This window comes from Anser cygnoides, chromosome 4 (genome assembly GCF_040182565.1).
Source record: "Anser cygnoides isolate HZ-2024a breed goose chromosome 4, Taihu_goose_T2T_genome, whole genome shotgun sequence".
NCBI classification, from domain to species: Eukaryota; Metazoa; Chordata; class Aves; order Anseriformes; family Anatidae; genus Anser; species Anser cygnoides.
In genome coordinates this window covers 11,457,639-11,473,849 of record NC_089876.1, presented here as the reverse complement: position 1 = coordinate 11,473,849, position 16,211 = coordinate 11,457,639, and the positions used below count along the sequence as shown (strand labels likewise).

The 16,211-nt window shown below is 37.8% G+C and overlaps 1 protein-coding gene across 15 annotated transcripts in view; it reads right to left on the bottom strand.

Annotated features, from left to right (window-relative positions):
• The window catches only part of ABLIM2 (actin binding LIM protein family member 2), a 151,275-nt gene that overhangs the window by 2,085 nt on the left and 132,979 nt on the right, over positions 1-16,211 (bottom strand). For all 15 annotated transcript variants that reach the window (XM_013179263.3, XM_013179255.3, XM_013179293.3 and 12 more), the window contains 3 exons: positions 14,437-14,491; positions 13,017-13,081; positions 12,763-12,843 (listed from right to left, as the gene is read on the bottom strand). In XM_013179263.3, the coding sequence (XP_013034717.2) occupies positions 12,763-12,843; positions 13,017-13,081; positions 14,437-14,491 (201 nt within the window). The remainder of the gene's footprint in view (positions 1-12,762; positions 12,844-13,016; positions 13,082-14,436; positions 14,492-16,211) is intronic.

Genomic DNA, 16,211 nt, shown 5'->3' with positions numbered 1-16,211 from the left:
ACTTTAAAGAAACTATTAACAATGTAATTTCAGAGTTGGATTTGTTTTGCCTTGATCTTTAATGAGAGCAATGGACATCACACTGGTTCGTTAATAGCAGCCTTGTAACAAAGGAGAGAGCACATTGCTAAATTCTTAAATCCAGAATGTGATTATCCATGGGGATAGACTTGTACCAGGAGCCCAAGTTGGATAAAGCTTTTTTGAAATGCCAAGAACTATGCTTTTATTTGATGTTTTCATATATGAGACAAAGACAAAAAGGAGAGAAAAACAACATTAAGAAGGAGGTAGGATAATGAATGTATATAGAGTTTGCCTAACAATTACTAGTATACATGCAGAAAAGGCTGAAAAGATAAATGTGTGAATTAGAAATGAAAAGCATACAAAATTCTTTCGATAACTGTGGGCTAACCCTTATTCAAGCATTTTAGTACTATCAATCAAGGTTCTGCTTCCATTGTCTTAAGCACGCGCCATCTAAAAGGGACAGATTCAGTGCAATGAAAATTACAAATTGATTTTTTTTTTAACACATCCTCTCCTTTTCCACAAAACTTTCCTTGAAACCTTTCTGTTATTATCCAAAATCCTGGCAGGGAGCATGCTAATATGCCCTGATGATGCCACAATGGTTTACCTGACTAGGGTGGACATGACCTCACTGGCCCTATCTTACACAGCTATTTTTTTGACAAATTTGAAAGCAAAATTTTACTTTCCACTTATTAACATTGAGTTTGTCTTTGTAATGTAAATTACACAAGGAAAATTAATGAAATTGTTTGCAAAATATGACTATATTTAATTACTTTGAATGGTCACTGTGGGCCCTTACGGTTTCCTAAAAAAGGACAGCCTTTCTATTTTTTTTCCCTTGAGATTCCACATTTTCAAATCAACACTGACTAAGAGTTTGGAAGTGAGCCTTCATTCTTCATTTGACCAATGATAGCAACCCAACATAAGCACTATGCATAGCATGGAACAAATACGCCATGCATATTTGGCAGACGAGATCCTGTTTCACATGGAAATAAGCAACATCTGACAATGTATTTTAGAAACAATCTCTCACTGACAGAATTTAATTCTACTGTGTTTGGAAAGAAAAAGAAACGTCTCTCTCCACTAACTTCATTGTATTTTTCTGGTAACCTAGTGGATAAATTCTAGCAAGCTTAACTTATTTTCTCAAACTAAGGAACATGTCTATGAGCTGTGGGGTTGGAAAAAAAAAGTCTGGATGAGCAAAGGGTATCATAGTTTGTTTTATCTTGCTTCTAGACTGTGGATAACTCTTGAGATATCATCTCAAGAGAAATCAGCGACAAACTGTAGTTCATATTCCTGAAGAAAATCAGAAAGTTTATACCCTGCAGGTAAATCCAGTGACCATTATTCAAAACCATAGTAAACTAAGATTTTAAAAAGAATGCTTTCTCCTGTTTTTTTTTTTTTTTTTTTTCCTGAATTGTGTTACAAGATTTCTTCCTAGGAATTGCTATGGTCTCATCAGATCTATTTCAACACTGAAAGAAAACACAAGTGCTACATCAGGCCACACGTCCTTTCTGCAAGGTGCCGAATACTTGCTACAGCTCACCACCGCAAGAAGCTTGCCACCAACCTCAAAAAAAAGCTCTGCAATTCTCCCTTTCCTCTCCAAGGCAAAACTTTCATATTTATCATTTTGCTCTGCCCTCAGAGTTAATGAGCTTTCAGTCCACATGCATCTATCCAAGCCAATATAAATTAGATATGCTCTCTACTCCTGCTTATATGCAGATGACATCACTTTCATTCCTTGCATGCACTAATTTTCTAATTCTACTAAAGTTTGGTTTTATACCAGCAACATTTTTTTTTCCTCACAGAAGTTCTCAGTTGGTGCAGCCTGCTCCAAAAGCAGCTGAGAGTTTCCAGTCCAGGAATACCAGCTAGTAGCAGAGATTGAGACGGGGAAAGGATGAGCTCTCTTCTTTCTACCTCCCACTCTACTAAGTTACTTTTTGCTTCTAATTCTGCTCTATATACTGTCCCTCATCTCAAGGACTAAGCTACCAGACTGCAATATCAGCAAAGTTTTTTACACTATCAATGCAATACCCACACTCAAACTTAATTCTAGTAGAAGGCAAAATTAATTCTAGTAGAAGGAAAAACTTTCTCTTTGGTTTGAACCCTCTCTGAGGACAGCCATCTATGCCCAGTGTCTCATGATTCCCACTGCTTTTCCTGCATCTCAGGAACTTTCACCACTCCTTTTTTAAGCATCATGGGCTTTGGGACCAACCCTAGAAGCAGCAATGATTACAGTTCTGTCTGCAGATTTTGGAATAACCCTTGATCCCAGAAAGATGTCATCAAACTGGCGACATTTCAGATAAAAGCAACAAATATAATCATGGGTTGCAGTTTGATTTATGAGGAAAGACTAAAAGGCCTAAGTATGTAAAACTGTAGCCAAATGATGACTAAGGGAAAATATGGTAAATGTCTACAAGTACTTGAAGGGTCTAAACACCATGGGAATAGGCCAGTGTGGGAAGCTTATGTTCATACTTTTCTTTATATGTGTGATGTTAAATTTTGTCTGCTCTGTTGTTGGACTTTCTTAAACCTTATAGCTTTCAGACCTAAAGCTCTTCCCAAAGGCAGAGAAAATAGACTGCTAAGAAATATTAGACTGATTTTTCTTAGGTATTTGAATGTTAATTTGTGTTAGCTGAAATGCTCTCATGCGGAAGCATGGCCTTATCTCATTAGTCAAACAAAAGAAGGGAAATTGAAAATCATGCATAGGGAATAGGGCAGGATATTCATCTTGAGGTATGAGATAAGATACATATGAGGCCAAGAATGTGATTTCAGATTTGTTTTTTACTTTTTATTTTTATGATTGGATCAGCTTAAAATATCCAGCTATGTTAATGCTGCATAATTGGGCCATTAAATGAAAAGCCCAAGTTATGAGCAAAATTAACATTCATTCATTTTTTTTATTTTTTTTCCCTAGTTTTGGCCTTGTTTACAAAGGAAGTCTGGGTGTTTTATGGTATGCCAGGAACCAATTCCTAACTCCCTTTGTGACAATTTGGACACATTTAGACAGCTCAATTCAATCTACTTTTCTGCTCTGCTTCAATGGCAAAGTTGGACACAGTGCTGACACAGAGGAGAGGTGCACAGGACAAGGACAAGGCCCCTGTCTGAACACATCCTAACTGGCTGTATTTAGACTAGCTTAGGTTGGAAGCTGCATAATGATGTTAACATGATGCTGCCATAAAGCCTTCCTAACAGATAATGTAAATAACTTAAATATGGATCTTCACTGAAATGGCTGCTAACCTGAAGCCACTGGATGGTTGCAACGTTAAACGTTTTGGATATATTTAAGTGTCAAATTGTCACACTGGAAAGGACCACTGCATCACATTGTTTTGATAAAATCATATTAATCGGAGCCTTCTAAAGTCAGTAGTGTTCAGTCTTTTCTTCTGGACAGCATTTTTGTCAGCTTGCATGGGAAAAAGAGAAAAAGACAGTGAGATTCAAGCTCAGCAAAGTACTATATCCGTAATTCCTCACTTGGATGTTATCTGAAATGTGGCACAGTACTGTGTGAAAAGGGGAACCATACCTTTGCTGTAATCATGTAGCTAGCTCTCCTAAAACATATAGAATTAAATGCAAAATAATTTAAATGCAAATGCTTTAATAATATGATATACAGAACTAAGGGCTGAGCTAAATCTGTCTACTGCATTGCAACCACTAAAATGGAAAATCCTCATGTTCAACTAAGCATGATCATTAAAATGAGCGATATAGATATGTGCTCAATTTTAATCTCCCAGAAGAAAAGTAATCAGTTGCACATTCAAATACTTGCTACACAGTGTTAACTCAGAAAGGAGTGATGCTTTTTGCTGTAAATTAATGAGGCTTGTTTCTGTTTTTCTGTGGCACGCTAAAAAGCCACTAATCATTCTAAATAGAGTTATAATGTTTATTTAATTCAATGAGATTTCTTTTGCACAAGAATAATTGTGCTTTTAATGAAATTCAGAGATCTTCAAAACTAATACTTAGGAACATGGCATTAGTGTGAATAAGTCACAGTAAGGAAAAATTGCAATTAACTTACAGCTGTACTGTAGTAAGCTGTGACCAGGTCATGCTACACAACCGTGTTTATTCTGTGTCAGTAATTGTATGGGAGTCCTCAAGTGAAAACTTGCTGATGTAGGAAATTCAGAGGATATCATACTTCCTCATGAGTCAATACTGAACCAATGAACCAACACAGTGGATGGCAGGAGTTGATGAGTTGAAGATGAGAAAAATCAAAGTCCTAATTCCTAGGGCTTATTTAAAATGTCTGGTTTTTGCTTTTGTTACCTTATGTACATAGGAAATTGCAGCTAAGCATTATATTGCCTTTGCTACTGTGCACTCTGTTGTATAGAATGCAATTTTAAATAGTTGTCCAGTTCAATTAATTTTTGTTCAGAGTCCTTGTAATACTTCCAACTTCTGCTCCACAAAATCTAGAAGTAAAAGCTATAGGATCTTTACCAGAGTCTTGAAAATGCAAAATACTCAAACTAAACTTGAATTTATCCAAAAAATTATCCATGGGTATGCATTCATGTAAATAAACAAAGTTTAGTTCATTAGGGTAATGCAGAGACTGTACTGCTGGGATATAATCTTACTTCCTGTATTAAAATTTAGGACGCTAGACGTATCTTAACTGAATATATTTGGAATAAAAATAGCCTGTTCCTTTCTCCATTCTTCCCCTCCTGTCCCCTGATTCCCTTCTCCCATTCCTCTAGAATTTAGACCAAATGTAACTTTCAGATGCCCAAACATGTTTTTGGAAAAAAAATCTCTTTGATGTACTGAATTTCAGATCCTTATTTTGCAGCATCAAGATGCACACTCTTCTGCCTTCTTTCTGTTGCACTGCAGGGGCTCAGCAGGCTTTTCAGAGGCTTCTTTTAAGTCTACTGCATGGCTCATTACAAAGCTATAATTAGCCATGTGCCATGTTCCCAAGGGAGTATTGAATGTTATCCTCATCTACTGAGTAATTAAGCTTCATGCCTAATAAATATTTTAAACTATTAAGTAATTATATGATACAGGAAAAGAAAGTTAAGAAATGGCAGGAGTTGCCACCTCATGAACTTTAAAAGTATGAAGAGAGAACCAGGGCAACTCCATTTATAAGGGAATAAGGTAGGAGGTGCTGCAATTGTGGTTTTGCTGGAACATGGCACTTAGTCACAAAAATGACTAGTTGGGGTACTTTCTTCAATCGAGTGTTGGCAGGAGGTGTATACCCCCTTTTCTTCTCTGCTTCCCCATAGCAATGTGGGTTCCCCAAGAAGGCTCCCAGAAAGAGCAGTACAACAGAAGCAGCAAGGAAGTGAGTCTGAAACCCCTGTCCCCTCCCAGTGTAATACCTAGCATCCATACAAGGCTCCTGGATCTGTGAATATATGTCATTTAGTATCTCACGGTATCATGAAACTCCACAGAGAATCTGCATTCCACTGAACAGCACTACTACGGGGTACTTACAGTTCAACCTGTCACAAAAGAAGGCATATACAAAATATTCTGTAGTAGCCCTGTACATTCATGTTTGAGTAATTATGCAAGAAGCTGAAAAGATGTAAGTATTTCACTCAGTGATATCAATACATTAACTACAAAGTAGTATAAGTAGAACATCTCTAAGGATAACTTATCCCATCATTCTGTCATTCAACGAAATGAGCTTTTATACACTGCCATTTATGTAAGTAATTGCCTTCAACTTACTGCTGATAAGGATGTTGTATCATTAAGAAAATGATTCATAAATAAAATTAAAACTATGAATCCATAGTAAATTAAGAAAATATATAGAAGATCTTGAGTTTCAAAAATTTAAGACATGTAAGTGCAGTTTTCTTAAAAGAGGTAGACATAGATGATTATTAAACTGGAAAATCCAATGAAGTTATTTATTGTGTATTCATGAATGCTAGTGCTAACACTTGCTTGGATATTTGTCCCAGACTCACACCTGGGGCTCAGAGGTTTGGTTTCTGGTGATTTGTCTGTGGTCTTTGGGCCTTATCCAAAAAAAGTACACTGAAGTCAACATGAAACTTTCCACATACACTTGCTTTAGGTTCAAAATACCTTGCTCCTAAAGCAGATTTTCCAGTTTCCCTTAATTTCGGCTTTTGTGTCGCCACAATACTAATTCTCCACATCTGATCCCTCTTCAGTTCCACACTGGTTCCACTCTGATAGGAATTAGCTCTATTACATATCATGTCACTTCTAACGTGTGTTTTTGTTTTACAATGGCTCCTTTCATAAGGACTTTGAAAATTGATGTAGACATCCAGCACTGATTACAACACAAGCATATGCTTAGAATAAGAAACACAGCATGAATGTTTTGCAAGTTAAACAGTGTGAAGTTCCACTAAAGTCAGTGAAATGTACTTTTTCATGCCAGGTTATGAGCTTCATCGTGAAGTGAACTCGTAATTTCAAATTCAGCTCCAAACTACAAACTGCTCTTCTCCATGTTAAAACACGCAACATTCTGCTTTTGCCCTGATTTTCCCCAGCCGAGCTATAGAGGAGGTGGCACACATAACATTACTTGTATGAATGACATCTACAAGCTGGGGCTGTTATAAATTCAAACTGAATTACTGGAATCCATTCCTAAAATGGTTGCAGCCCAAATGGCTAGAACCCAGGGCAATTGTTGAATAAAAATTGTGGAAAAAATCTCATCCTTAAAACAGATCCAGACAAGTAGTTTCAGGAGGAAAAGCATGTTTGAATTAATGTAAGTGCTCTGTTCAAACAAGACCGCACCCATGTTTAAATCTCTGATTTCTGTTTACAAGAGAACAAGGTGGCAGATGAAGGTTTGCTACTTGACATTCCAGAATATTTTTTTCCTTAGCAATTGTTTCAGTTAAGCAAAGAATGAACAGGCTCAAACAAAAGTGGAATAATATATTTTCTACTGTATTGGATGGGCATGAATGAATAATGCTTTTAACTCTGACATTCAAAAGAAAAGGCTAAAGAAACTAAGATGCATCAAGATAAGAAAATCAAAAGAAAAAAATAAATGATGCTTTCCAAATGGACTTCCCAAAAAAGACTCTAACTATGTTGGCTTTCAAAACTACCAGCCTGTGACCATGAAAGAAATCTTATCCTCTGTGATAAAAGCAACTTCCGGAGAAAAATAAATCAATCTATGTGGCTGTGCGTGAGCCATACTCAACAACAGGCAAGCAATATCCAGTGTAAGCTAAAAGTATCAAGCACATTCTTTTAGGAGCCCAAGGACTAAACCCTAAAAGGTATTCAAGTGCTTAAAAGTGGCACAAGTATTTTCAGAAGTGTCCATAAGCCTAACTTCTGTTGGAAAAAATACAGATCACATGGAACACTACTGGAAAAAGAGCAGGTAAGGAATGTGCTTATTTATACCATCCAAAGGTGATGTCTTAGCCCCAGAACGTCAATATTTAACATAGTAAAATGAACCTTTTGATAAAATGTTCCAAATGCATCAAAGTATTTATTTTTTTCAAATGCTATTGCAGCAAAAGCAACTTAGAATCCTATTTTGTGATTAGATTACTTTACATTAAGGCCTTGTCTCCACAGAATATATCATGCTAAGCAAATTAAGGAGCTATGAAGGTCTTCAGAGTAGGGCTGACTTTAATCACATCACTCAGGGCCTTGTCCAGCCGAATTCTAAATGCTTCCTCAGATAGAGACTCCTCAGCCTCATGGGCAACCTGTTCCAGTGCTTCACTCTCCCAGTGAGGAGCTTTTTCCTTATATTTAATTGTAACTGGCCTTCCTGCAACTCATAACTGCTGCCTCTCAACCTTTCAGAGCCTACATCTGAGATGGGCATGTTTTCTCTATAACCCCTTTACTGCCAAATTGTGCTGATGACTCACATTCAGCTTATTTTCCATCAGGACCCCTTCTGCAGAGCTGTTCCCCATCTTATGTTTCTGAATGGCATTATTCCATCACTAGAGCAGGAATCATGGTTTATCTTTGTTGCAGTTCATGACGTCACTGTTGACCCATTCCTCTGGCCTGCCCAGGTCTCTTTGAATGAAAGAGCTGCTCTGTAGAGTATCAACTACTCTCCCTCCAGTCTGTGTCATCTGCCAACACGGTGAAAGTGCAATTCCTTTTCTTCACCCACATTGTATAATCCAGTCCCGTGTTACTGTTTATATCACCTAAATTAACTTGTTCTTCACCATTTCCCCTTAGAATTGCTTGTGGGAATGCTGTTGCATTCATCTAACATTAGAATAAAAAGCAGTGTGGTAAAGAGAAACTTCTCAAAAAAAATCCTGGGCCAACTCCTTATCTTTTGTAAATTTCTCACATTTCTAATCAGCTTATATCAGAAGATCCAGGCTATTCATTCAAAAGTCAGAGTGCTGGTAATGTATTTAAAAATCAGCAGGTCATTTATTATAACTGATTCTCAATGCTGTGTGTATTAGCTCACTGTTGGCATAAACATCTCCTCTAGGAGCACAAAGAACTGAGCTACTTTTGCCTCACTGCTGAGCTAGAACAATCAAACAAAAACATGCCGAGTGTTTCTACGTTTACATATATGTGGTTTTGAAGAAATAATTCCTATTATTTTAAAGCATTTATTACCAGTTGAGCCCTCCTAATCTCCAGATGCCTCTTAGGCTTAGAAAAATATGCATTTTTAGAAAAAATATTATTTATAAGCCTTGAAATAGATTTCTTACACAACAAGTAATCTAAAAAATACTCACAATGGGAGCAAAGATAGGCAAACACTACCAACCATTAAAACCCCACCCTCCTGCAATCCTTGACCATTAGCAGAGACTTTCACAGCTGCCTCCCTTAATCTCACTCAAGGAGCTAATACCTTTTATGTGAGTTCACTTTTCGTGATAGGAACATTCTCTACAGGAAATTTCCCTTGTAATAAGGGATCAGAGGAGAACTGCCTTCTCCATGACATCTATGCTGTATCATTCAAAGTTCATAACAAACCCTGTTTCACAAAGAGGAGTTTGCTTCAAGTCAACTTACAAGGGCTTTTAAAGAAATCTAGCTCATGCAGATTTACTGATCTTACTGCGACTAAGTAGACGAGGAAATCAGTGATATGATGTGTGAGATTTTAACTGCCTGAGGACAAGGCAAGATCACTTTCAGGTTTGACAGGTAATTTAAATACAATGGTTCTAACATTTCCTTTTGCCAACATCACCTCTATCCTCCTGTCCACATCCATCACACCTAGGAGCTAGTTCACATTTGCAACAATGTAAAACTTCAGCCTGAGAAACTGATGGTAATAAAGCCATAGTATCAGAACATTGACTCTGAAAATATTTTCCGAGATAAACCACTCTACAGTTTGGATAATACATAGGCTTGGCCGTGCTATCATCCTCACCATTTCTGCAGGCAAAATACAGCCCCTTCAAGAGTGAATTGGCTCCGCAGGATGAAAACAGAAGCTGGCAACCGATTCTGCTCGGAGGGAGCACTTGCCTCCTGGAGATTTGTGAGCATCGAATCACACTTTTTAGTGAAAGTGAAACATAGCTTAAGAAAGGTTAGAAATCTAACCTTAATGCTTGCTTCCAGTATTCACAGTGTTGCCTCCAAAATCTTGAAGATATCAAAAAATGCTAAATGGGTCCTCTACTAATGGGCTGTGTATATGCATGTGCATGTGTGTCTAATCTCTGTCTGTTCCTGTGAAAACCTATAAACCCATGTACTCTTGGGCTTCCAAAGTCCGGGGTCTTGCCCAACCGTGAAATGCACTGAATGCACAAGTCAGCAACCAAGTTACAATCTTCTTCTTCTTCTGCCACAAGAGGAAATAATGACAAACTGCTTTTCTACCCAAAGCTACTTATTTCCAGCAATCCTTTAACACAAAAAGAGTGGGACAGAGAGGAGGGGAAGAGGCTGGCAAGGGAAGGCAACAGTTTATTCCTGTCACTCAACTCTGCATATGGCTTGAATGCGTAGATGAGCTCCTGTCTCTGTTTTTCCAGTAGTTATAATCCTTTTAAAATGTTGCTAATTTAATTGTTTAAATAAAACACCTACCAATCCCTAATAAATGTAAGATGGTCTACAAAGGGGCCATTTGCAGACGCACATGTTTAACATAGTGCAACAATCAGCAGATCAGTCTGGTCCCCTTATCGCTTTTCTGGTGCAGGTTTGAAGCAGACCTTGTTTATTGTTCTTTTGCAAACCTCTGTGAGATCTTTGAAGTGGTTGTGCTTCTTGAGCCATCAGGCACAGAGCTGCACCTGGTGCAAAGCAGACTGAGCAACTCCAATGTTAAACAAACAGCAGTCGCAGCTGAGGACAGTGTATGAGTTATTGATAATGGCAGCCAGGACATGCACGATCCATCCAAAGCAAACTATATGTTGTCTTAAAAAAGCAAGCTGGAGCTGCATTTGGTATTCAGACGAGCCTGATGTCTTTAAACAAAGATTCTATTTTTTAATATACACAAACATATATATGTGTACATAAAAGAATCCTTTATAAGATGTGTCCAGATGAGTATCCCTCCAACGCCCTGCTCCTTCTTCTGGATTCATTATGCTTTTTATTATGGATCTCATACCTTGCTATATATCAGGCTTAAAAGAGAACACTTTTGAGGCTCTCTTATCCTTACAGTCAAATCCATACCATTTGTGGGGTTATCAAGCAATAAGCACATTAAACTATTTAAGGAACGTACAGCATTTCCAAAACATACAGTATGTTTAAGAATTCTATATATGATTTTTTATTTAATTTGATCTCTAAGCAGAAACTTGCTGCCACTTCATGTTTTTGTTGTTGTTTTTGTTTGCTTTATGATTAGTTTCTTCATTTCTTATAAAGTTATCAAGTTAATAATACCATAAATTTATTTAAATATAAATCTTCCCCAAAGTCCAACATTGTTAATCACATATTTATTGTTGAAATCTCTTATTAATAATAATTAACACAAAGGTACAAAAGTTTAGTAATTTATTCAGTCCTATCATTACTCAAGCAAGAAAATTAACTTTGTGAATTTTGCCTGAACATAACTTTCACGATTTGGCCTTTGGAAACAAAGCTCCCCTCTATAATAAATTATATCTGCATTTCTCCAGCTTACATTACTACTCGTTGAGAGAGGTGGATGCTACTGCAAACTTATGGTACATTCTCATGTGATCATAGACCATACAGCCAAAAGGGGAGGCTGAATGAGATAACAGACCTGAAACATAGGTCCATATATTAGAAGGACAATTGGAGCTTTTCTCTTTATTTTATAATTCTCAGGTTATTCTAGGAGAGTCTTTTTATATGATCTGAAATGAATAAGTTTCTACCTACCAGTTTTGATTCCCAATACCCTGTAAAATCATCTAATACTAAAGGGTTTCATTTCTGTCTTTGTGAAACACCATTCTATCACATATTTTGGGGGTTTTGGGCTACTCCACTTCAGTTAAATTGCCTATGTAATATAATATATATATAATATGTACAATTGCCTTGGGACTGGTACTATTTAATATCTTTTTCAATGACACAGACATTGGGATTGAGTGCACCCTCAGCAAGTTTGTAGATGACACCAAGCTGAGTGGTGCAGTTGATACAACAGAAGGAAGGGATGCCATCCAAAGGGACCTGGACAAGCTTGAGAAGTGGGCCCATGTGAAATGAGGTTCAATAAGTTCAAGTGCAAGGTGCTACACCTTGGTTGTGGCATTCCAGACATGAGCACAGAGTGGAAGAAGAACTAATTGAGAGCAGCGCTGCTGAGAAAGACTTGGTGAGGACTTTCATCTGGTGGATGAAAAGCTTGACATGAGCCAGCAGTGTGCACTTGCAGAAGGCCAACTGCATCCTGGGCTGCATAAAGGGAGGAGTGGCCAGTAGGTGGAGGGAGGGGATTGTGCCCCTCTGCTCTGCTCTTGTGAGACCCCACTTGGAGTACCACATCCAGGTACTTGGAGTACCGCATCCAGCACAAGAAGGATGTGGACCTATTAGAGTGGGTCCAGAGGAGGGCCATGAAGAAGATCAGAGGGCTGGAGCACCTCTCCTATGAAGAAAGGCTGAGAGAGCTGGGAATGTTCAGCCAGGAGCAAAGAAGGCTCTGGGAAAACCTCACTGCAGCCTCTCAATACTTAAAGGAAGCTTATAAAAAAGATGGAGAGCAACTTTTTGCTCAGTCAGATAATGACAGGACAAGGGGAATGGTTTTAAACTAAAAAAGGAGAGATTTAGATTAGAGGTTAGGAGGAAATTCTTCACTCATAGGGTAGTGAGCCACTGGAACAACTTGCCCAGAGCTGTGGATGCACCATCCCTGGAGGTGTTCAAGACCAGGTTGGACAAGGCCCTGGGCAACCAGATCGAGTGGGTGGCATCCCTACCTACGGCAGGGGGCTTGGAATTAGATGGTCTTTAAGGTCCCTTCCAACCCAAACCATTCTATGATTCTGTGATATACTAGTGTTTTCAAATAAATTATTATATGTAGTGTTATTTCGCTCTTCTTTCATTGCTGTTACTTAACGTGAGCTTAGGAATACCTCAGATGGTAAACAGACAGGACAAAGACTTGCAAAGCCATCAAGCAAATATCATTCCTACCTCCAGTCTGGTCCTGTCCACATCCTTAGGCAATTTCACACGAACTCGGTTTGTTACAATAAGGGTTTCATAAGGATAAATCTGTTAAAAAGACAAGAACATATGAACTCCAGACAAATCTGATTCTGATGTGTGGAAATGACTGCGTGGGGAACTTACTAATTTTAATGGTACATACTTGCATCCTTATTTGACAAATATTTCACTGGGACAAAATTAACAAAATAAAATTAAAAAAAAGAAACACATGTAACCTTGCTAGGAAGTGCTGAATCTGATTGTTCTTCCAGTGTTGGAAAAGCCCTTCTTACCTTGTATTCTGCAAGAGAATGAGAATAGGTTCACAGTTTAGAATTTATAGGCTGCTTTTGAAGTCACCATAATGAACATATAGGTACATTAGTAATTTGTTATCCTACTACATTTCTCTTACAGTTTTCAATAGTTGTTGGATAACTGCATGCATTGTAAGCATTTGACCCCAATGGTCTCAATGCCTATAACACTGAAGCAACAGTCCTTGAAATCAAAGGTTTATTACAGAAAATCCATCTCTTGATACACTGTGAGTATGGCAAAATTGGGATTTTCTCTTTATAAGAGGCTTTTGTGCAGAGTTAAGTCAGACTGTCATCCAAAAGTCCCGCCCATATTGTTCTTTACTGAAAACAGTTAAAATATATTGATTATTACAGGCATGTCATTTTGTGAACATACACAAAAATCATTAAGTTAATACAGTGTTCCAAGATGCCAACACCTTGCACTTGGACAACTACAGTGGAAATAATGATAGCAATTGTTCTATTTTTTGGGGGGGTAGGGTGGGGTGCTCCCGCATCTAAATTAGCACAAGAGTATTCTAGCTAGGCCAGTGTTAATAGATATTACTACCGTATGTTCATCTATTCTCATATACATCAATGATTAAATGCTACCAAGACAGCCAGTATGTTTCCATAGACTTTTTTTATGGTCAAAAAATGAAAAACAAAGATAAGTCTACTTTTCAAAATCTATACTGTCAATTACTCAGACAAAGATTTTTATCAACACAGAGGCATGAAGTGAAGCATTGGAGTAAGATTTAAAAAACAAAAACAAGATTAAGTGACTTGGAAAAAAACACCCTACTCTTCCCCATCAAAAGATGCATGTTCCTAAATTGCTCATCTCTTTTGAAAATCCTAACCCAACTTCCATATTAAGCATACAGTCCACTTAAACTGTAATAAAATAAATTAATGTAATGAAATTCTGCTTTTTGAATTCTGTACATCTTAGCCCTACTGCAGGACCAAAAAGAAGCACAATGAACTATATCTTTTTATCAGATATGGCTCGAAGGAGTGATTAGCTTAAGTTTCTTCCTCTCTTTGATAAGAGAACACCACCTGTTAAGCAAAGAGAATCATGGAGGCTGTTGCCATATATTCAGAATACGGGGATAAACTCAACATTGTTACACCACTTTGTGATGCAGGTGTCAGGCCTTTATATTCAGTCAGACAAAAAGAAGATTCTCTATGATGAACACAATACTGAGCTAGCTAGCTATCACTATCACATGAACCATGGGAAGATACCAGAATAGTAACCCTTTTGGGAAGATGTTAACAAACATCCTCAAAGGACGAAAACATAAAGTGGAGTGGAAATGCTACTGCAATATACCTTTCATCCCCCAGCTCGCCTCCTGGTCTGTTTCGTATTGGCCCATATTTTCAGGCTAAAAGAGAAGAAAAGAAGCAATGTAACAGCAAAATACACCATAAACCAACCCACACCACTCCGTGTACAATCAAAATACAGATCCTTATGAGACAGAAAGAGAGCAGTTTCATTAGAACTTGACCTAGTTGCTCTAAGTGGGTATCCAGAGCACTCACAACACCCATCAATCTACAGGAGCAAAGAAGGAGCTTTGCTTGCAGAAGTGGATGGAGTGTCAATAAGTGTGCATCAAACTTGGAAGTAGTGCAGGTGCAGTGTGCTGTCTACACTGTGAATTTCCACGAACCAGTGAAAGTTGGTGCTTGGGTGTCATTCAGGGAAGCAACTGCACAGTCTTATCAGCCCATCTCACCCCTAAGTCCTGTGGATGATTTAAGCTCTGATTCTTAGCAACTTCCAATCAGGTAGAAAGGTGTCAGAAAGCCACCAGCCACTGTCATTTGAAGACCTGGTACGAAGGTAAGCCACAAATGCTTTCCCCTGCAATGCAGACCTTTTATGACAGTCATCCCAGGAGACCCGATCACTTATGCTGCACTGAAACCTGTGTGTCTTATTATGTTTTCTGCTTCACAACTGCAGATGCCACTAAGATCAGGGAGAACTGTCCATATGTATCATAGCTTTGCTTGATCTACTGTCTTTTTCTTTGCTGGCAAATGCTATGATGATGACAATTATTACAGGAGAAAGGCATTATTATTATTATTATTATTATTATTGTTATTATTATTATTATTTTTATTTTTTCCCCATTAGCATATACACCATGTGCACATCCAGGCTCAGAACAAACAGCAAGGTTCCCTATTGTTTGTTTTTGTTTTATTGCATTATGCACCAATGGGATAGTTGATTAAAAAAACATACCAAAAAAGCTGGTATGAATCTTCAATCTAAACAGAGCACTTTCATTCTCAGAAGAATTTGATCTAAAGGATTTGATCATTTTCAACTTTCCTGAAATTTTCAGAGATGAGGTTGCACCCCTTATATGGGACAAATGCTGCCATCTGCTGCTTTCCTATCACATTACATGACTTAAACCTGCAAAAGTACAGCAAACACTGCATCTATACTTTCTGATGGCTTTGGTTCCTCAACAGTGCAGGGGCTGTGCGCAACTTGATCTTTCGCTTGGTCCAGGTTACTAGTAACGGTTATTCTGAAAAGTCAGAAAAAAAGCTATTGACTCCTAAATGGGGACGGGTGTATCCAAACATTTTCAAATTCATAAATCTAATTTGGTCAAGTTGTGCTGCCATTGGTTTCTTCAGAGAGGAATTCAAGCAGTCAGGTACTTGGAGTATCACAGGCACATTTAGTCTTGTAATATTAACTCAAAAGGATGGACAGTAACTACAGAAAAATCAGTTCAGCTGCTCTCTTACAATTACTTTCCTGTAGCTCCTACTAATAACCTATAGTTTTACTCATCACTGGAGAAGTTTAGTCCTGCTTATATACTTCTGAAGCTTTCTTATCTTTGTTTGGAGAAAGGAGGAAATTTGAATGAGGTCTTATCCATATAATTTAGACACAAATCAATCTTCAAAATGCAAGTGTGTCTACGTATTCCCAATTTATCACTATTAACTATACTGTGTTTTTACCAAAAAATATGAGACATGAACTGAGAAGTCAAAATGTCGAATGCCAGAGAGAGAGACCACAGTATCAGTGATGGATTTTTCCTGAGGAATTACAAAAGATAC